This window comes from Caretta caretta, chromosome 16, assembly GCF_965140235.1.
Source record: "Caretta caretta isolate rCarCar2 chromosome 16, rCarCar1.hap1, whole genome shotgun sequence".
Taxonomy (NCBI): Eukaryota; Metazoa; Chordata; order Testudines; family Cheloniidae; genus Caretta; species Caretta caretta.
The window spans coordinates 4,242,659-4,264,330 of NC_134221.1; the positions used below are offsets into that span (position 1 = coordinate 4,242,659).

Consider the following 21,672-nt stretch of genomic DNA (forward strand, 5'->3'; position numbering starts at 1 on the left):
GCTGACCCCCACACATGGAGTGCCTCCCTGAACTGATCCCACAAAACTGCTTCCCTCTCCTCCCCATCCCTTCTTGGAAGCCACTTCTGCTGTGACTAGCTGCAAGAAATCATCTGACTCATGAGAGCTGGCTTGGGGAGCAGTTGGAAATAACGTCTGTTTAAAGCCCCCCCCCCCCCCCCCCCAACACATTACAGCGGTTTGGAATCACTGAGTTGTATGCAGAACTTGCCCGTGTTACTGCATGGCCTTATTGCCATAGACCTCGGCTTCACCACCATCTTACCTCACTTGTTGAGCTTTGCCATAAATTTAGGCCTTGATCTGCCATAGACTTACACACATGGTTAGCTTTAAGCTCACAAGCAGTCCCATCAAACTCAGAAGTTAAACATGTACATACGTTTTTTCAGGATTGGGGCCTAAAACTATAGACATTTCAATGGCCAGGACTGTGGTGTCCTAATGACAATTGTTATTATTTATCATCATCCTAGCACTTATGAGCCAAGTCATGGGCCAGGACCGCAGTGTGCTAGGTTCTGTACGAACACCAGATAGAGAGATGGTCCCTGCCCCAGTGAATTGGCAATCTAACGTGTCTACACAGCACCCAGCAGGATGGGGAACCGCTTTCTGATTGTGGCCTTTGGCACTTCCAAAGTACAAATAATAATTTCTGTTATCCATTGCCCCTCACTCAACTCCCATTTTCATCCAGAAGAAAGGGGACTGAAAAGTTGGGGGTGGGAATACGGCCTGCAGGATGGACAAAGCGAGACACTATAAATGGAAAATATTATTTTGTTATTGGGAAAAGTTATGAATTGTGAATCTCTGCTCTGTCTGACCCTAACCAGCTCTTCTTTGTCTCTTGTTCTCTAGGCTGATGAGAGCAGCAGTACTGGGAAGAGAAGCTCTTCAAGCAGGTATGTGGCTGTATTTCTCTCATCTCTGGCCGTGATGTGAATAGCCTTGGCAATTCTGTCTTTGTGCAGTGCCAGTCTATGGGGTAGGCGCCATCTCTTAGGCAGAAGCCAGAGTTGACAGCCACAGAGCAAGGCATAGGGCAGGAGCCTGATTAAAGCATAGGAACTGTAGGCCTGTTTCTAGGGCCCTGGCTCCTAGAGTCACACAAAGTTTCTAGTCTTCATGGCTGTAAAGAAAAGCTTGCCCTGAGTGTAACCAGTGCAGGGACGTCTTTCTGAGTCTGCAGGCAGTCTCTTGCAGAGGTACCCATATCTGCTGTGGGAGGAGACTAGGCCCTCTCTTGTTCTGGGCAGGGGAGGGCTCCCACTGCCATGACTCTGGGCTGCAAACCACACTGCTGCTACTCAGGAAGAGAGTGGCCCCCACTACAGGGCCCTGTGCTAGGTGTCCCTTTCAAAAGGACAGTGAGACAACCCAGCTGCTGGCTCCAGTGCATTCCAGGTGGCCAGGGGACAAGGAGGTGACAGCCACTGCAGCATCTGAGTGGCCAGGACAAGAGGAAGCCCAGCCTCTGCAGCTCCTGGCGCACACACAATCCTCTGCTCAGGTGGGTGGGGGCTGAGTGCTCTCTCCTGTGCAGACAGAAGCAGTGTTAGGCACCCCCAGGGCAAGGCTTTTGTGTTGGTGATCACTGCTGCTCCAAGCAGAGCTGGAATTGTGGCACTGTGGGTTTGTGCCTAGAGCCAGTACTGCCCTCTATGGCTCAGGACTAAATTCTGCCTCTCAACCGAGAGCCAGGGATGGGAGCAGTGGGAACAGGAAAATGTATCACTTTCTTTTCTAATCTATAAAGTGTCTATGAAAACTGGGAGTTCCTGACTCAGCCCCATTCCAAGCAGAGAAATCCCCTAAGAAGCAGAAGGAGCAGGGTGTTCGTCTGTGTGTGTGTTGGTGAGGGTGAGGCGAGGCTATACAGAATAAATGGGGGACATGATTGGGGCGAGGGACAGACTAAAGGAATCTGACATGAAGGGGGTAGGCCCCATCTGCTGTCTAGTTTGTGCTTTTGGTGAATCTCGTGTTCACTAGTGTTTCTGAGGCCCCATTAGAACCAGTGATGCACTGCGTGGCTAGGATCACGGGGTAATTTGCCCCATGGTGCGTCTGTATCAGGATTTTTAATTTTTATTGATGAACATTTCTATAAAGTGAGAACGATAAGTCTTGGAATTGAATAGTGTGACAGGGTTCAACTCACCGTGCTGGCCATCTTGGGGATTAGCTCTGCAGGTTGGTATGCCCCGTCCCGACGGTGCTTCGCCCGCCATCACATCTCTTTGATCTGCATCACTCCAGGGACCACAGCATCTGCTTCATGACACAGCCCTCCGGGTGTGTCACCATCTGTGCTTCCCCCTTCCATGGATGAGTACTGCAGTCCAAGTGTCCAGCCACTTCTCTAGTAGTGAGTAGGGAGAGGGACCCAGGCCCACCCACTACTCCGGGTCCTGACCCAGGGACTCTGTAGATGGCAGCCACATGCTGTGTCCCCTCCTACTTCTCAATACATTCCCCTGAACCACTTCCCCCTTTCTTCACGCTTATCTCAGGGCTTCAGCAGGTCAGTCCTATCAGCCACCCAGGAGCTCCCTCTCCCTCCCCCGGTCCCTGCCACACTGCTCTGTCCAGGGTGCTAGCTTCCATCCATCTGCTCGGAACCCAGGTCTCCCTCCTTGAGCTCCAGGCAGCGGCTGACCCTGTGGCTCTTCTTATATGGGCCTGCTGGGCCCTGATTGGCTGCTCCTCGCAGCCTCTCTCCTATTGGCTGCTTCCTATGCAGCCTTCCTATGGCTCTATTAACCCCTTACATGCCAGTGTGGGGCAGACGCCCTATCACAATAGCAATTGGTTCCCCCCATAGTTGCCAGCCCTTGACATTTTTCTCAAGGGACAGTTTTTCAAACATGCAGAAGGGGAGCTGTTCAGTCTCCAGCCACCAGATAGGTTGGATAAATTCTGGTGAATTTTAAGGAATCTGCTTCTATGATGAGTAGTAGAAGAAGGTAGGGGAAATCATCAGAATGTTGCCAGAGTGTGACATACTCTGCTGGGGGCTTGACCCCAGGCTTGCTTCAGAAATTTTCCCTCGTCCATCCCATCCCTGCCCTTAAGCCCCAGATCTGGCTTCACCCATCATTCCTTCTTTCCCAGTTGTCTCATCTCAGGGGCTGCAGCTGAGACATTCAGCCATCAGGGAGTGAGAGTGGGGGAGATGATCCCTGGAATCTGTGCTGTTAAGCTGTAGGAGTGCACAACCCAGCAGAGCTGCAGCTGCCTCTGGCTTCCCCAAAGTCCTGGGAAACGGGCCAGGGCAGAAATTACCTAGAACAGATTTACAAGACCTGAGACAGTCCTATGCTCGTGGAATTTACCCTAGAGTTGACTGCATTTCACTGTTGGGTGAACTGATACTTATCTACCCAGAGAATAGTTCTTAAAGAGCTATGGGAACCTGCAGGGTGAATGGCAATCTGGAAATGTATGCTGTCACTCGTGGAGTGGTCAGCCACAAAGCCTTGGCAGTGTGGAAGAATGGCAAGTTTGCTGTCTTTGTTGATCAAACACAAACGTGCCATAACCAGCCTCCCATTCCACATCTTAGCTGCACGTGCCAAAGAGCTCTGGGTGAGATGGTGTGAGCATGGAGCAGGAAGTGGCTTTTTCATAGAATTAACTTTGCTCAATAATAATCAAATTGCTTAGCCAGTCCTGAATGTACTGTAAGAGGCAGCCTCCCGCCTGTTCCTTATTGAAATGCTGACAGTCAACCAGCTCGCAAAGGAGCAAGTGAGCAAAGGACAAAGTCAGCAACTAGCAAAATGACAAACTCAGGGGTTCTCAAACTTCATTGCACAGTGATCTCCTTCTGATAACAAAAATTACTGCACAACCCTAGGAGGGGGGACCGAAGCCCGAGCCCACCTGAGCTCCACTGTCCCGGACAGGGAGCCAAAGCCAAAGCCCGAGCCACACCACTCGGGGTGGGGAGGCCAAAGCGAAGCCCAAGGGCTTTAGCCTGTAACCTGAGCTCTGCCACTTTGGCTTCAGCCCCAGGCAGTGTGGCTTGGGCTTCTGCTTCAGCCCCAGGTGGTGGGGCTCGGGCTTTGGCTTTGCATCTGGCTGCAGCAAGTCTAACGCCAGCCGTGGCGACCCCATTAAAACAAGGTTGTGACCCACTTTGGGGTCCCAACCCACAGTTTGAGAACCGCTGAACTCATCTACCGTGAGAAAACATTCCATGGGGAAAACGAGAGAGAGAGAGAGAGAGAGAGAGAGGAGGAATGTTGGTGTGGCGAAGGGGCCGCTTGGCACCAGTGGGTGGTGGAGGAGCACAGGTCAAAATGCAGAGGGAGTTCTGTGTCATATGCAAGATAATGAGGCAGAGGAAAAAGGAGGCTTCATGGTTCATGCAGTGGATGGCCATGGCAGGGAAAAGAGGAGAGACATGGCACGCGGGGAATACACCGGCACAGAGGGGGCCATATGGCACATAATGGAGGGGGAAGTGCCGTGCAGAAGAGGGGATATGGCACACCTGCGGGTGGGCAGTGCATTTGAATGGGATGGGGGGATAGTGCGGTGGGCTGGGGCAAATCAGAGTAGAGAGAGGGGTATGTGACTGGTATTATAAGAAGGAAACTAATATGGCTTTTCTAGCAAGTGGTAAAGTTTCTAAAAATGCCCAACTATCTTAGGAGTCTAATGAGACTTAGTCCCTTTTGAAAATGGGATTTAGGTTCCAAAGTCACTTAGGGCCTGATTTTTAAAGGTATTTGGGCTGCTAACTCCAATTCATGAGTTAGGTGTCTTTGAAAATCTTTGAAAATCTGGCCCTTAGGCACTTTTGAAAATTTTATCCAGCAGTTTTTTCTGAAGGTCTTGGGCGGTATACATGGCTGTAACCTAATTAATTAGCTCTTTGTCGTAATGTTGTAACTGAGCTGTGAGATTGTAAATCTTTTCTTTCTTTCTTCTGTGATGGGCAGCCATCTTGTGTGTGGAACAAAACCATTTCCACTGCAGTGATTACTGAGGCGTAGGCCACTATTAGCAAATACAGATTCACGTAATGGAATGTCTTTCAAGTACCATAGCCTGTGACTGACTGCCAAAGCCGTTGCCACCTGACGGCGAGATCTCAAAGAACTCTCCGCCAGCATCTGTGTATTGGCGGTTGTCAGCACCTTGGCCTGGAACACATCCGTGTAGCAGACAGAAGAGTTCTAGCTGGTAGGGAATGGCGCGAGCTCACTCACAAGAGATGAATCACAGGAGGTGATAGAGGAATCACAGAAGTTGTTGAGTTTGACCCCAAACCCACACGTCCACTCAGTTCTGGCTAACTTCCCTTATGTGTCTCACAATACACAGTGAGAGAACTCCCAGAATTCATAAAGTCCAGCTGTGAAGCAAAGCATCATGGGATACCCACCTAGAATGCTGTGCACAAAATCATCACAAAGTCCCTGCTGTGTATATCCACCAATCCATATTGGGGTAGAAACCATTTTATAGAGTGTACACAGTTATTGTGGACTGCCTAATGCACACCAGTTAGTGCACAGAAATTCAGTGTTCATTAATTCTCTCCTCCTCCCCCCCCCGATAAGGTGTCTGAGTCTGTTGTCAGTGTGGCTTTCTCATCTGGCTTCAGGGGGTGCACAGAAGCACTGCAGTTTAACGGATCTCCTCTGGAGATGATGCTTTTATCCTGGCACCTGAAGCTCCTTGACACTGGGCAACTGAAATCACTCCCCAGCATCACTGCTCAATCCTTCTTTTGAAGCTTTATATTGTGCTTTTGTCCATCCCCCCCCCCCTCCCCGATTTGCTCGGATGTGCAGTTCTGTCTGTCTACTAATAAACGATCTGCTGAAGTTTAATCCATCAGGTGGGGCACATCCTACCATGGCACAACCAAGCTCTTGTCTCCCAGCTGCTCTCTCGTATCTTTCATGCTGCCATTATTAAATGAGTATCATTTGGTTATCCGAAGAGTGCCATCTGCCTTTCCCTGTATTCACTTCCCACACACCCCAATTGCCTATTACTTTGTTGCTCTCACTTGCTGAGGACTTCAGGATGCTTAAAAATAATAAATAATGACAATATTTACTTCTGGAGTATGCCACATTGCATATCCAGATGGTCTTCGGGAATGCTAGGTGGCCTGCACAGCTTAGGAAGACTCCTGGGCATCCAGCAGATAATATGTGAAGCAGACTTTTTGTTATACCCCCAAAATGTCCCTACTGAAGTGTCGTTAGTATGAGCCTTACATATTATTAGGCTTGGCAGAGTTCAATTTTATTTTTTTATAATATTGACAGATAATATCAATGTTTATTTTTAAATGTTTTTCCCCACTTTGCATTGATTTAAATTTTCTCAGTCTGCGAAAGTATGGGCTGAAGGGTTTAGACAATTATTTAATAGCAGTAGACAGTGAGATTCCAAAAGTTAAAGCTTTATAACCATTAAAACACAAATTGTCAACACAACGTGTCAAAATAGACAAAGTAAAAATCCTTAAATCAAACTCTAATAAAAGGTCTCAAGCAGCCATTTTTCTTTCTTTGCCTATCTGTAAATTTCTATTATTAATGGAACTATTTTTTCATTGGTTTGTGTGTGTACAGTGAAATAGTCTACTGACATTTACTGATAAAAATGGAATCCTTCCAAGCCCCACATCCTGTACATGCAGAAGATATTTGAAGAGGTGGGGAGAAAAAAGCAAAATAATACAGGGTTTGGAAAGCCTGATGAGCCAGATACAATGGAAGTAGCGGAGACTTTGAAAACTAGCCTGGACAAAGCACTGGAGGGAACAGCTTTGTAATGGCCACCAGAAAATGGATGGATACAGTGACCTAGTAATTCTTTCCCTTTTCTAATGTCTCTAGTTCTTCCAACATCTAGTTCAATTTCCATAGTTTTCAGTACAGATTTTTTTAGCATAGGAATTACTGGGTGTATCGTGGTGTAGCGGGTGCCTTTAATGGTGGCACAATTGTGTCCTTCACTTTTTCTGTAGTCACCTCCCTTTTGAATGTGCAAAAGTTACACCTGTGTTGTTTTGTGCCTGCAATTCCTTGTTGCCATAAACCATACCACTTAAACAGGTGAGTACCCAGTTTGTGCACACAAAGAGACACTTAGCTGTCTAAGTGCCAGAATTTATTCCCATAAACTTGTGTGCACAAAGAATGAGAGTTGAAGCTTCCCGGGCATGTTCTTTTCACAATCTTGGCATTTTTTGGAAAATGTGAACAGTCATTTTAGCCTTTTTATTTTATTTATGTGAAGGTGAAAAAAACCTATACTAATTTAAAAAAAAATTCTAGGCATGCTTTTAGATAAACTGCAAAAATGGCTGAAGTTTGAAATTTGTCTTTGACAGAGTCTTCAACGAGGTCTTTGTTTTGTTGGAGGTATTTGTTATTGCTTTTATAAAGTTATTACCATTTGAAACTGTCCCTTGTTAGTTGTAAGCCATAATTTAAGCTCTTCACTATTACTGTATATCATAAATTATACAGGCAGATTAGGGTTGCCAGAGCAACCTTATCTTTTTAGAGTTTATGAATTTAGTGTGCTTGATCTCACAACCTTCTTGTAGCTGTGCTCCTTTATAGTCATTTATTCATTGCATTTAATTGATTTTATACAATTTAAAAGTCTTGCCTTCTCTGCTGTTTCAATCTGAAGTGTCTAGCACTTGCTGCCTTTGAAATAGCTACAGTTCACTCTGCAGCTGTTTTAAACTGAGAATTAGTAAAGTTAGACAGAAAACCCAAAATCCTTCCTAACCTCTTCACTTGCCTGTGATCCCCACATATCAGTGCATGTTCATTAATGTGAAATTTTGAGAACTGAGAATAATGATTTAAGGGCATGGAAAAAACTTGGTTATGAAGGGTGACTGAAAAAAGAGGACTGTTCGCCTCAGAGAGGAGTCAAATGAGAAGGGGGATGACAACCTGCCGAATAGCCTAGAGAAGATAGATCAGAAATTTCTATTTTTCCTGTCTTAGAATGCAAGAAATTAAAAGGTAGCAAATTCAAAATCAATAAAAGGAAATACTTTTTTACTTAAAGCCCTGTTAGCAGTTAGAACTCATTGCCACAAGATATTGTTGAAGCCAAGAGCTTAGCAGGATTCAAAAAGAGATTAGAGATTTATATAGATATTGAGAACATCCAGAGCTATAACAATGAATATTAAAAGAATAAACAAGTGTTTTGGAGGGGTTGTAAACCATTCTATTTCAGGGCAAAAGCCAGCCTGTATTCAGGTTAAGAGGAAGAATTCCCAAGGGCGAGTTATCCCACAACTGTCGGCTGCAGCATTTCATGCACAGTCCTCTGAAATATCTGGTACTGGACTAAATACACCACTGATCTGATCCAGTATGACAATCCGTATGTTCCCTATGTACCTATGATAGGAATCCTTTTGAGGGGGTGGGAATTGTTCAGAAATACACTGTTTTCACTCGTTAAGTGTTGGGGACCTCAGTAATACTGTGGTGAAGCTAATTACTTCCAAACAGTAAATGTCAGCATTCAAATGGTGTGCTTTGGATCTTACAACACAGAACAAAAACAAATGCAATTATGTCTTACAAAGCACTTAGCTCTTGTACTTTCTTGTGTCACTAGGGTCCCATGCAGCCTCGTGCAAGATTCAGTTTTGTATAATTATTGTTATTACATGGTGTGTGGCTGAGGAAGGAAGGATAATTCCTCTGTTGGCTGTTTATTTCACAGAATTGTTAGTTGTTTTCATCCTTAACTATACTTTTAAAGTATGTGAGGCTCCTGGTGAGTAGATCAGCCCTGACCTAGGAACTGGATCTGCTTGAGGGAGGGAATGGAGCTGGATGGAAGCTTGGACCTAGCTATGATACGGCTGTCACTACAACCCAGTGTTGCAGCACAGTTAGATGTTGTGCAGAAGTGACTTAATCGCTTTCCTTTAACTGAGCTAAAACCCTGGATCTTCCCGGGTTAGAACCTAGGTGTGAGGACACAGCTGGATTCGTATTGCAATGTTTAACTGTGCTGTAACCAAGGTCCCTAAAGCAGCTATTGCTTGAGTGATGGGGGGGCCTTATTAGAAGGGCCCTCGCGGGTGTCTCAGATGCTTCCTTTTTTGGTAGGGTGATGCTGAGCAAAAGGCTACTGGAGTGGAGCTATGCTGAGTTGCAGCTTCCCTGATGGGGACATGTTCCTGTTACGTCATGTCTCCACTAAAATTGCAGCCATGTTGAGGGGATACAGTTGCAACATGGTTGGGTCCCAGCTGGGCTGTAATATGCTACGTTTTCTCCTGGGTAGCTCCGACCAAATCCTGGTAACAGAACCATGCTGCAACCTTGATCCCAAGCAAGCAAGCAAGACCTAGAGAGAGCCCTGCCAGAATGTAGGTGGCCAGTTTGTAGCTGGGTTCCTGAGTGGCTTGAGCTGTAGCTTAGAGAGGATGTGGCTTTAATGACTGGGTGGAGAGGATGAGGAAGCAGTAGCTTCTCCTGTGTCTCTCTCCTGGTCAGCCTCAGCAGCAGCTCCCTCTCCTGCCCCCCAGCAGCCATTCCCTGCTCCGATTTAGGAGCCTCCCGCTAAGGTCCATACGTCATAGAAAGGGGGTCCAAGCACTGCCAGTGGTCTTCCTCCTGATCACTGTGGGAAAATTTCACAGCACCTCTGCTGCCATCGTGAGGGGCAGTGCTATACTGCTGACTCCTCCTTCCTTCTCCATGCAGTTCTGGCTTCTCTGTCAGGGATCTGCCATCAAGCAGTGACATCCCCCGGTGGAAAAAATACATAAAGAGAGATAAAAACCCAAATGATGATTTTTAGTTATGAGGAGCCTCTCAAACTGTATATCCCAACCTCCTGAACCCCCCATCTTGGAACAGGATCCCACAGCCAGAGGGGAGGATGGGCGGGTTGGGAATTCTGTGTGGTGAGTTGTTCAATGAAACAGAACTGCAGGTAAGTAATTTTCTCCTCTGGAAAGAAGCTATACACAAAGGATTCCCAGTCCTGGAGAGTAAAAAAAATCTCGAGATTTGTTTCACATCAGAACCAGAGGAAGGTATTACCAGTTAGGCAAGAAATTACAGAAGTTCTTCTGTCATAATGAAACCTGATGCAGTCCTACAAGGTCTCACAAACCATGCCCCAAAACACCAACCAACTTAAGATGGGGAGGAAAAGATTGGGTCTCCCCAGGTGAAATAGTGGGACTGAGGCTAAGGGAACGCCAAACAGTGAGTCTTTCCTTGAGGCTAAAGCAAAACAATAATGCCAGAAATGTATATGCAGTAGAAATGACGACAACTCACGGAGACATCCAGTTTCCAGTGGTGTGATCAGCATGTGATTTTAAGCAGCAGACCATCTTGCCCAAATGTCAGTGCTTCAGAGGGTTAAAAATTCCATGTGTTAGAGGAATTTGAACCTGTCTAACACTAAGAAGCTCACACCCAATGGTAATAACATTGTGAAAGAAGAATTCCAAGTCTATAATTTTTCCTTGGATCATCTAATTCCACTCTATAAAGTCTGGCCATTGTGGGGATTGTTCCCATATTGGTGTATTCTCTACTGCTTTATATGGTTTAACTGTAAATGTCACCAGTGAAAGGGCTTCCAACACGATATTTGTACCAGTCCTCAGCCCGACAGCTCTTGCTATCATGCAGTTTTGTTTACTATTCTGTCCACATTTGCCTTTGCTTATTTTCATCCCACTCATCCTGCAGGTCTCATCTCTTGGATCAGTACAATATCTGTCTAATCTAATCCATTTTAAGCATCTGTACCATGTTTGTCTCTGTAGTGTCTGAGTGTACCTACAAATATTTGTGAGCAATTATCATGTGTTCCCCCCGGTCGTGTCTTAGTCAAGCAATATAGACTGAGTTTTTCATTTTTTCCGTATATGTAAATCCTTAATTGTTTCTGTGTTTAAAAATTTAAAGATGCTGGCAACCATTTTATTATAGACTTAAATTTAGTTTTTAATCTCAGTTGTTTGCAACAATTACATTTTTTTCCTGACTGGTTACATTCTTTCCCATTTGGCAAACACTGAGTTTTTCCTATTTCTTATGGCGGATAAGCCAATAAGTGTTTTGTTAGACTTCCTTCATTGAACCATCCTCAAGGTGTCCTTAATAAGAACAGCCTAGTTCTTGGGATTAATTTTGTTAATACCGTATGAATTCACTGTGGCTCTCAATTTTTGTTCTGTTTTGAATTTTAACTTTTGTTTGCTAAAATTCAGTCAGCCTGATAAAGTTCTATACTTTACCTGTTTTAAAAATAGCTGAAACAATGCAGCTTCCCTGGAGGACAGGCAGACAATTAAAATACTATATTTAGATTGCCAAGGAGATTTTTCAGCAGGTATAACAATTGAAGTCCAGTTTAGAGTCTCTGCTTCTTAATTTCATATAATGATCCCATTCTCGTACTGCCATTGGTTTATATAACATAGTTAGTCAGTTAATTTATAGCATTTCTTTCACTAATCAAAGTTTAGGATGTGAAGACTCTAACAGGCAGCGTTATGTGACCAGGATATGTAGCCAGTCATGAATGTGGTGGAGTGAACTATATTTGGCTGTTCTTTGAGATGTTGCTGTTGTGTATTTCAGGAATCTAAAGCCCCAGTGAATATTACACCATGTATAATTGTATCCACTTCCTGCCCTATGGTGTTGCATAACATTGCTCTGGGCTCTCCACCAGCTGTTGCATTCTGCTCCAGAGTTGGCAGCATCTCAGTGGTGGGTGAAATGGTTCTGTACGCTGTGTAATTTCTAAAGCACTTTTAGATTCTTCTGACTTAAAGCACTATATCATAATACTTTGCATTTATTTAGCATCTTTCATCCAGGGAACCCTAAATCTTGGTCTTTGTGCCTACATAATGGTGTCTTGCCAAGCTTCTGCTTTTCAGCCCATGTTTGGGGGGAATGCAGAAGTGCTGGAAGTGTTCTGCTTTGGAGGCAAGAACAAGGAGGGGTGCTGTGGGCTCATTTTTCCTTCAGAGGGGCAGTACGCCAATTTACTTCACATTTCTTCCTTCTTCCCTTGAAAGCACAAGTCACTTGCCAAAATCATTCCATGCGCTTGCATGTGGCTTGTGGCCCAGCAGCTGGTTGGTGGGATGCCTTTGCCTCCTCTGTTGTAGTGGGGATGGAGGAGTTTTAGTTTCATCATCCACTGAGCCACAGTCTTGCCAGCTTGTGCCTGTTTCTAGAGTGCCAGGATGGGGTTGTGGCTAATCAAACCGACCCTGAATTGGCTACAAGTTGCTGAGGTTGATTTAAATCAAAGCACAGGGTGTTGTAAATATCCATCGTTGACTGGATCTACGAACGGAATGGCAGAGAAACCGCAGCTCCCTGAACATGATGACCTAGAGAGCATGGGACCTAACCTGTTTCCCACTTTAAATATAACACACAGCAGTCACTTCTGCCATCCAAAATGCTGACCAGGCATTGCCTTTCACCTCCAAATAATCGACTAAAGGTGAGAAAAATAATCATGCTGCAAACTGCGAATGCTGAGTGAAAATGAGAGTGACTTGTTCTACATAAGCAGGCTCCTTGCTCCAGCACGGGTCATAGGTGCTGCTGCTCATGTCAGTCTCAGGCATGCTGGGATATCTCATCACCAGCAAGAATTCAGCTGTTGTGGTTCAGCCACATTACTCAGACTGTGGATCTCACAGTGCCTACCACAATGGGACTGGAGGTGCTACTGCAATACCAATACATTGTAGTTGCTGGGGTTTAAGATGGAAAGAGAACCTCTCTACTGGACAAACAACCCATTACTAATTTAGCCATTAATCATTAACTCATCTGGCCAGATCCCTATAACTGATGTTGGAATATGGCTTTCATCTGCTAGTGTAGATGAAACAAAACTGTTTTAAAATTCTTACAGAAAGCATGATGGAGACCTGGTTGAGCATGGTATCCATCTCACTTCTATAACAATGTTGAAAATGGCTGAATCTTTCCATATATATTAGCTGCTAAGTCACGCTCAACATCACTTGAGGGTTAGGTCAGAGAAGACCTATTGTAGAGAACATTGTCAGTTGGGGTCATCTTCCGTGCGTAGGTGGACATGAAATGAAAGAGCTAAACTACTTGAGAATTATTTTGCTCAGCTGTCTCTAATGACATGTGTTGGACAAGTGGAAGTGTAGAGAACAGCTGGAAAATTCTGTTCACCTTTGAAGTTAAGACATTTAAAAAATTCTAAACAATAATCCTACCTCCACCAAATGTCATGGGAAGAGCTGCAGTTTATAAACAGACTTTTTCAGTGCAGCTGTATCGGAATAAAATGTTAGGTCACCTGATAAAATTCCGTCTTCATTACTCTCTTGATTTCCCATACCCACCCACTCACTATTATTTCCATAGCTGTAATGGGTTTTTATCACTTATGGAGAAGTCCAGCTTTGAGTTGTGCAACCTCTTAAGAATTTGAGAAATAGTAAAGATGCATTTATATGTGTCTTACACTGAGACCAAATTAGTGTGAGTTCTGTGTCTCCACTTTTTCAGAGCACCAAAATCCTATACGCTTTTCTTTTCTGGGGACATATCAAGCTAGCTTGCATCTAAGAGCCTGCCAGGAGAAGTGCAGTGCAGCTCTTCTGGACATTGATAATTGTGGGGCAGATAAAGTGATCAGAAATCTGGCAGTGGCAGCACCAGTCTCTTCTGAATTTCTCCTCCATGGCATGATGACTTTTCTGTCTCTTGTTTTAACACGCGCTGTTCAGGCCTGCGCTGGAATATGTTTGTAGCAAAGCCTGTTTCCAGAGTTTGTGCATCTCATTTTTTCTTCATTGTCTCTTGTCAAAGATTCCCTTCTTATATCTTCATTGCAGTTATGGCATTTCCTCCTCGTGGATCATTAGCTCGTCAAAACTATTTTGCTGCTGTATTTAACACTTGGAGCATATTTTAAGGCACAGTCCTCCAAATGAGGGAGTGGGAGTGCTGCTGAGGCCCGGAGAGTTGCATGTGCATCCTGGTTAATTTTAGGTTATTTTAATTAGGATATTAATGATAAGGATCTTTATTAAATTTCTGTATAACAAAGAGCTAGCACACCAGCATTGTAACAAACATGTATATAAGACCATACACAAAACCAGCACTGACATTGCAAATAACACACACAAACTGACAATGGGAGAATCTCCAGAGGATTGGGGTTCTAACAGGGTCCTTAAGAGATCAGTTCTTGGCACTACACTATTTAACATTTTTATTAATGACCTGGAAGAAAATATAAAATAATCACTGATAAAGTTTGCAGATGACACAAAAATTGGAGGAGTGGTAAGTAATGGATAGGACAGGTCACTGACCCTAAGTGATCTGAATTGCTAGGTAAAATTGGGCACAAGCAGTATGGCTAAATGTAATTGTTTACATCTAAGAACAAAGAATGTAGGCCATACTTATAGGATGGGAATTCTGTTCTGGGAAGCAGTGACTGAAAAATCAGACTTTGGACGTCATGGTGGATAATCAACTGAACATGAGCTCAAATTGCAGCGCTGTGGCCAAACGAGCTAATGAGATCAATTCTTGGATGCATAAACAGGGGACTCTCAAGTAGGAGTGGAAGCTTTATTTTACCTCTGTCTTTGGCATTGGTGCAATAGCTGCTGGAATACTGTGTCCTGTTCTGGTGTCCACAATTCCAAAAAGATGGTGATAAATTGAAGAGTGTTCAGAGAAGAGCCATGAGAATGATAAAGGGAATGGAAAACATGACTCAAGGAGCTCAGTCTCTTTAGCTTAACAATGAAAAGGTTAAGGGAAGATTTATGGACTAGAGTACCTACATAGGGAACAAACATTTGATAATGAGCTCTTCAATCTCTCAGACAATCTAGCAGACCCTCACAGGACATAAAAATGGTCATACTGGGTTGGACCAATAGGCCATTTACCTGTCTTCTGACAGTGGCTAATGCTGGGTGCTTCAGAGGGAATGAACAGAACAGGGCAATCAATGAGTGACCCGTTCCCTGTTGTCCACTCCCAGCTTCTGTAGTCAGACGTTAGGGACACCCAGAGCATGGGGTTGCATCCATGACCATCTTAGCTAATAGACATTGATAGACCTATCCTCCATGAACTTATCAAATTCTTTTTTGAAACCAGTTATAGTTTCGGCCTTCACAACATCTCTTGGCAATGATTTCCACAGGTTAACTGTGTGCTGTGTGAAGTAGTACTTTATTTTGTTAGTTTTAAACCTGCTGCCTATTCATTTCATTGGGTGCCCCCTGTTTCTTGTGTTATGTGAAGGAGTATATAAGATTTCCTTATTCACTATCTCTACACCATTCATGATTTTATAGACCTCTATCATATCCCCCATTAGTTGTCTTTTCAAGCTCTTCTCATATGGAAACTCTTCCATACCCCTAATCATTTTTATTGCCCATCTCTGTACCAATTCTAGTTTGTTTGTTGTTTTGTTTTGAGTTGAGGCAACCAGAACTACGCGCAGTTCAAGGTGGGCCTACCATGGATTTATATGGTGGTATTATAATATTTACTGTCTTATTATCTATCCCTTTCCTAATGGTTCCTAACATTCTGTTATCTTTGTTGACTGCCACTGCATATTGAGCAGATGTTTTGAGAGAACTATCCATGATGACTCCAAGATCTCTTTCTTGAGTGGTAACAGCTAATTTAGACCTCATCATTTTGTGTGTATAGTTGGGATTATGTTTTCCAGTGTGCTTTAGTTTGCATTTATCAACAATGAACTTCACCTGCCATTTTGGTGCCCAGTCACCCAGTTTTGTGAGATCCCTTTATAACTCTCTGCAGTCTACTTTGGACTTAACTAACTGGAATAATTTTGTATCATCTGAACATTTTGCCATCTCGCTGTTTACCCCTTTTTCCAGATCATTTGTGAATATGTTGAAAAGCGCTGGTCCCAGTAAGGATCCCTGGGGGACCCTGCTATTTACCTTGCTCCGTTCTGAAAACTGACCGTTTATTCCTACCCTTTGTTTCCTGTCTTTTAACGAGTTCCTGATCCATGAGAAGACCTCCCCCCTTATCCCATGACTGCTTAGAACACTCTGAAAGTTGAAATTAGACAAATTCACACTGAAAATAAGGTGCAAATTTTTAACAGGGAGAGTAATTAATCATTGAAAATTTTATCAAGGGCTGTGGTGCATTCTACAGCAGTGGTTCTCAACCAGGGGTATGCGTACCCCTGTGAGTACGCAGAGGTCTTCCAGGGGGTACATCAACTCATCTAGATATTTGCCTGTTTTACAATAGGCTACATAAACAGCACTAGCGAAGTCAGTACAAACTAAAATTTCATACAGACAATGACTTGTTTATACTGCTTTATATACTACACACTGAAATGTAAGTACAATATTGATATTCCAATGGATTTATTTTATAACTAAAATATAATTATGGTAAAAATGAGAAAGTAAGTAATTTTTCAGTAACAGTGGGGCTGTGACACTTTTGTATTTTTACGTCTGATTTTGTAAGCAAGTAGTTTTAAGTGAGGTGAAACTTGGGGGTCCGCAAGACAAATTAGACTCCTGAAAGGGGTACAGTAGTCTGGTAAAGTTGAGAGCCACTGATCTACAGTGTCCTAGTAACAACCTCTCGCTATCAACAGCATCTCTTGCTTCCTTTCCATACAGTCTTTGTCCAAGCTGGCAGGCCTGGCATTTCTGATGGGTGGTGCCAACGTTAGGGAGGCATGTGTGCGTGCTGTGACCTCCATTCCACCTGCTGCTCGAATCTTGTGTTCCATTATCCATTCCATTATCGTATAGAGGAAGCTACTATCTTTGTGTTCTACAAACCACAGCCTCATTAGTGACCTTGTTTGAACGGGGTGTTGACCTTGCAGCCCTTTAGCCCAGTGAAACACGCTGCCCATGTAGGGCTATGCTTGCCTTTCTGACTGCGGTGCTCTTGCAATGGTTTTCTGCCATTTGGTGTTTGGGCACAGCACATGCTCTGCTGTGGAGGACTTGCTGGTATGTCTGTTCCTACACTGAACACTAAAGGCCTCACATAGGTGTTAGTTATGTATCCTTCGGTACCCTCACCACCGTCAGTCATTTGAGGAAAAGAATCCAGGATGCTGCACATCAGTGAAAAGCTGAAATATCAGTAGTGAGTTAAGGGTCGTGCCCCCTCTTCACACCCACACCCACTCTCTTCCCAGCTCCCCTTGAGAAGAACGTGAGAGGAACTGAGAGCTGAAGGCTGGGTCTCAGCTGATCTCTCTCTCTACCTCCTGAGATGCTCAGCAGGATGTGTACTGTAAAAATCCCTCATTAGACGCCTCCGAATATATATGCAATCACAAATCACTCAGAAGGGAGTGTACTGCACATATGCTGCTGTTGCTGTCTTCAGAGAATTACATGACAAATTATTCCTAGCTGGAAGAAATGTCCTTTTATAATTGGGGTTTTTTCTCATCCTTTCATAAGGGAGGAGTGTGTGTATTTTCCAGTAGCTTTTAGTTACTTTCATTATTTATGAGCATGATGCGCCAGATCAGAAAAAGCAAACTGAAAATGCTAGTTTCTTATGGCTGCAGCAGCTGATGTGTCTTATTTGCTTTAAGTCATTGCTGGTTTCATTTGTCACAACCAGAAGGATTGCTCTCCAAAGATGCAGGCTGCTGTAGATGGCCAGGCTTGGGTCTGTGGCCCTTGTGGGAGACCAGGTGGGGAATGAGCCATGAGCTTTATCAGGGGTGTAAGCTTTGCAGTGGAGTTTGTGACCTGTAGAGAGGTCAACAGTCAGCTACTTCCTGCCTGTCATAGAATATAGAATATAAGGGTTGGAAGGGACCCCAGAAGGTCATCTAGTCCAACCCCCAAACTGTCCTCCAGTTTGGAGCAGCCCCTTGCGCTGCTGGCTCTGGTCTGCACTGGCTGTGTGGTGATTCCGTTTATGCAGCAACTGCAAACTGAAACTTAATTCCATACGTATTCTGTGGGCGAGGTTCTCTGCCGTGTCTAGTTTATACGGTTCACAGATTCTCTCCCCAGCCTGGCCCCAGGCGCAGAGCAGCTAGGGGGAGCTCTAGGGACCACCTACTAGCAGGAATGTATTGTGCTTGAGCCACTCCCCCCTACCCACCCCAACACAGCCCCTCCACCAGGGACCTCTGCCACCTCTGTGCCTGCTATGGACTCCTCCACACTGGGCATATCTCCAGCATGCTAGTCGAAGGATGTTTCTGTTCCATTTTTGCAGCCCAGGTAGACCACACAGAGCCAGAATGGGCCAAGAATTGGACCCACAGTCTTTATCTGTGACACTAGTCAAGAAGCACTAGGAAATTAGATAGTTTTCCCCCCAGATCTTTCCTCAGGATTTGTGGCACGTAGATTATTAGATAGGAAGTAGTGTAGGACCAGGAGGAGGTGACAGGCCCTCCATGTCTGGAATAGTCTGGTGACAGGGCTGCCACTGGTATCCTGTATAATGCTGTCTCCTTGAGGTGGTCCACTTTCCCTAGAAAGGATTTGTGACAGTCGTGGAGCTGCTGTGTAATAAACTAAGAATACAGATGTGTAACGTAATTACTGAGAGAGACTGTATAACTTACTTGGAGCGTAATGGAGTGTCTATTATACATCTGGACAGCTTGAATTTAATGGTGATTGTGCAGGAAGGCAACACAGTAGCTCCATAGATAACATCCAAGCACCCACTTGAAACACAAAAGGGGAGGATTTGAGGATCCTATTTGAGGATCCTAGATCCTGTTGCAGTGAAGATGCAGGCCAGGCTGGGAGCCTGGATATCAAAAGGACACTAAGTAGTTAAAAGCGTTCTGAGGAGGGGGGTGTCAATGGCCTGGGGCTGTCATGGGAGATGAGCTAACCCGGAGAATCTCTGAGCAGGACTCTGTAGGAAGTCAGACCCACAGGGTCCCCATGCGGAAGATGGTTAGACTTCTGGCAAGGTGGACAGGCATACAATCTCTGTTCTCTGAAGTACTTTGGCCCTGAGTACATAATACTTTGCTTCAAGGACTCTGGTCACTAGATACCACTGTTGCTGCTCCTGCAGGCAGCAGCATTGCCGGGATTGGGCGTAAGGCAGATCTGCTGAGGTTGATCACAGGGGACTACAGCCAGAGCCCGGCCTACAGAGAAGGGCAATGAAAATGATTAAGAGTGTGAAACAGCTTCCCTAGGAGGAGAGATTAAAAAGACTGGCACTGTTCAGCTTAGAAAAGAGATGACTAAGAGGGGATATGACAGAGGGCTATAAAATCATGAAAGGTAGGAAGCAAGTGAGTTGAGAAGTGTTATTTATCCCCTTGCATAACACAATAATTAGGGGTCACCCAATGAAATTAATAAGTGGGAGATTTAAAACAGTCATAAGGAAGTATTTCTTCATACAACACACAGTCAGGCTGTGGAACTGGTTGCCATGGGATGTTCTGAAGGCCAAAAGTCTAACGGTTAAAAAGAGAACAAGTTAAGTTCCTGGAGGATAGGTCAATCAATGGCTATTAGCCAAGATGGTCAGGGACAGAATCCCATGCTCCAGATGTCCCTAATCCTCCAAAAACTGGGACTGGATGACAGGGGACGGATCACTTGAAATTACCCTATTCTGTTCATTCTTTCTGAACCAGGCAGGAATGTCTGTGAGGGGAGGGCACCTGCCTCATACTGAGAATGAGGGGCGATCAGCAGGTTATCTCAAGTGCTTATATACGAATGCACAAAGCCTTGGAAACAAGCAGGGAGAACTGGAGGTCCTGGTGATGTCAAGGAATTATGACGTGATTGGAATAACAGAGACTTGGTGGGATAACTCACATGACTGGAGTACTGTCATGGATGGTTATAAACTGTTCAGGAAGGACAGGCAGGGCAGAAAAGGTGGGGGAGTAGCACTGTATGTAAGGGAGCAGTATGACTGCTCAGAGCTCCTGTACGAAACTGCAGAAAAACCTGAGTGTCTCTGGATTAAGTTTAGAAGTGTGAGCAACAAGAGTGATGGAGTGGTGGGAGTCTGCTATAGACCACCGGACCAGGGGGATGAGGTAGATGAGGCTTTCTTCCGGCAGCTCGCAGAAGCTACTAGATCGCACGCCCTGGTTCTCATGGGTGACTTTAATTTTCCTGATATCTGCTGGGAGAGCAATACAGCGGTGCATAGACAATCCAGGAAGTTTTTGGAAAGCGTAGGGGACAATTTCCTGGTGCAAGTGCTAGAGGAGCCAACTAGGGGGGGAGCTTTTCTTGACCTGCTGCTCACAAACTGGGAAGAATTAGTAGGGGAAGCAAAAGTGGATGGAAATCTGGGAGGCAGTGACCATGAGTTGGTTGAGTTCAGGATCCTGACACAGGGAAGAAAGGTAAGCAGCAGGATACAGACCCTGGACTTTAGGAAAGCAGACTTTGACTCCCTCAGGGAACGGATGGGTAGGATCCCCTGGGGGACTAACATGAAGGGGAAAGGAGTCCAGGAGAGCTGGCTGTATTTCAAGGAATCCCTGTTGAGGTTACAGGGACAAACCATCCCGCTGTGTCGAAAGAATAGTAAATATGGCAGGCGACCAGCTTGGCTTAACGGTGAAATCCTAGCGGATCTTAAACATAAAAAAGAAGCTTACAAGAAGTGGAAGGTTGGACATATGACCAGGGAAGAGTATAAAAGTATTGCTCGGGCATATAGGAATGAAATCAGGAGGGCCAAATCGCACCTGGAGCTGCAGCTAGTGAGAGATGTTAAGAGTAACAAGAAAGGTTTCTTCAGGTATGTTGGCAACAAGAAGAAAGCCAAGGAAAGTGTGCGCCCCTTACTGAATGAGGGAGGCAACCTAGTGACAGAGGATGTGGAAAAAGCTAATGTACTCAATGCTTTTTTTGCCTCTGTCTTCACTAACAAGATCAGCTCCCAGACTGCTGCACTGGGCATCACAACATGGGGAATAGATGGCCAGCCCTCTGTGGAGAAAGAAGTGGTTAGGGACTATTTAGAAAAGCTGGACGTGCACAAGTCCATGGGGCCGGACGAGTTGCATCCGAGAGTGCTAAAGGAACTGGCGGCTGTGATTGCAGAGCCATTGGCCATTATCTTTGAAAACTCGTGGCGAACGGGGGAAGTCCCGGATGACTGGAAAAAGGCTAATGTAGTGCCCATCTTTAAAAAAGGGAAGAAGGAGGATCCTGGGAACTACAGGCCAGTCAGCCTCACTTCAGTCCCTGGAAAAATCATGGAGCCGGTCCTCAAAGAATCAATCCTGAAGCACTTACATGAGAGGAAAGTGATCAGGAACAGTCAGCATGGATTCACCAAGGGAAGGTCATGCCTGACTAATCTAATCGTCTTCTATGATGAGATTATTGGTTCTGTGGATGAAGGGAAAGCAGTGGATGTATTGTTTCTTGACTTTAGCAAAGCTTTTGACACGGTCTCCCACAGTATTCTTGTCAGCAAGTTAAAGAAGTACAGGCTGGATGAATGCACTATAAGGTGGGTAGAAAGTTGGCTAGATTGTCGGGCTCAACGGGTAGTGATCAATGGCTCCATGTCTAGTTGGCAGCTGGTGTCAAGTGGAGTGCCCCAGGGG

The 21,672-nt window shown here is 44.9% G+C and overlaps 1 protein-coding gene across 20 annotated transcripts in view; it reads left to right on the forward strand.

Annotated features, from left to right (window-relative positions):
• ZNF618 (zinc finger protein 618) overlaps nt 1-21,672 on the forward strand; it is a 334,457-nt gene that overhangs the window by 161,817 nt on the left and 150,968 nt on the right. For all 20 annotated transcript variants that reach the window (XM_075120522.1, XM_075120511.1, XM_075120515.1 and 17 more), the window contains exon 2: nt 886-929. In XM_075120522.1, coding sequence (XP_074976623.1) covers nt 886-929 — 44 coding nt within the window. The remainder of the gene's footprint in view (nt 1-885; nt 930-21,672) is intronic.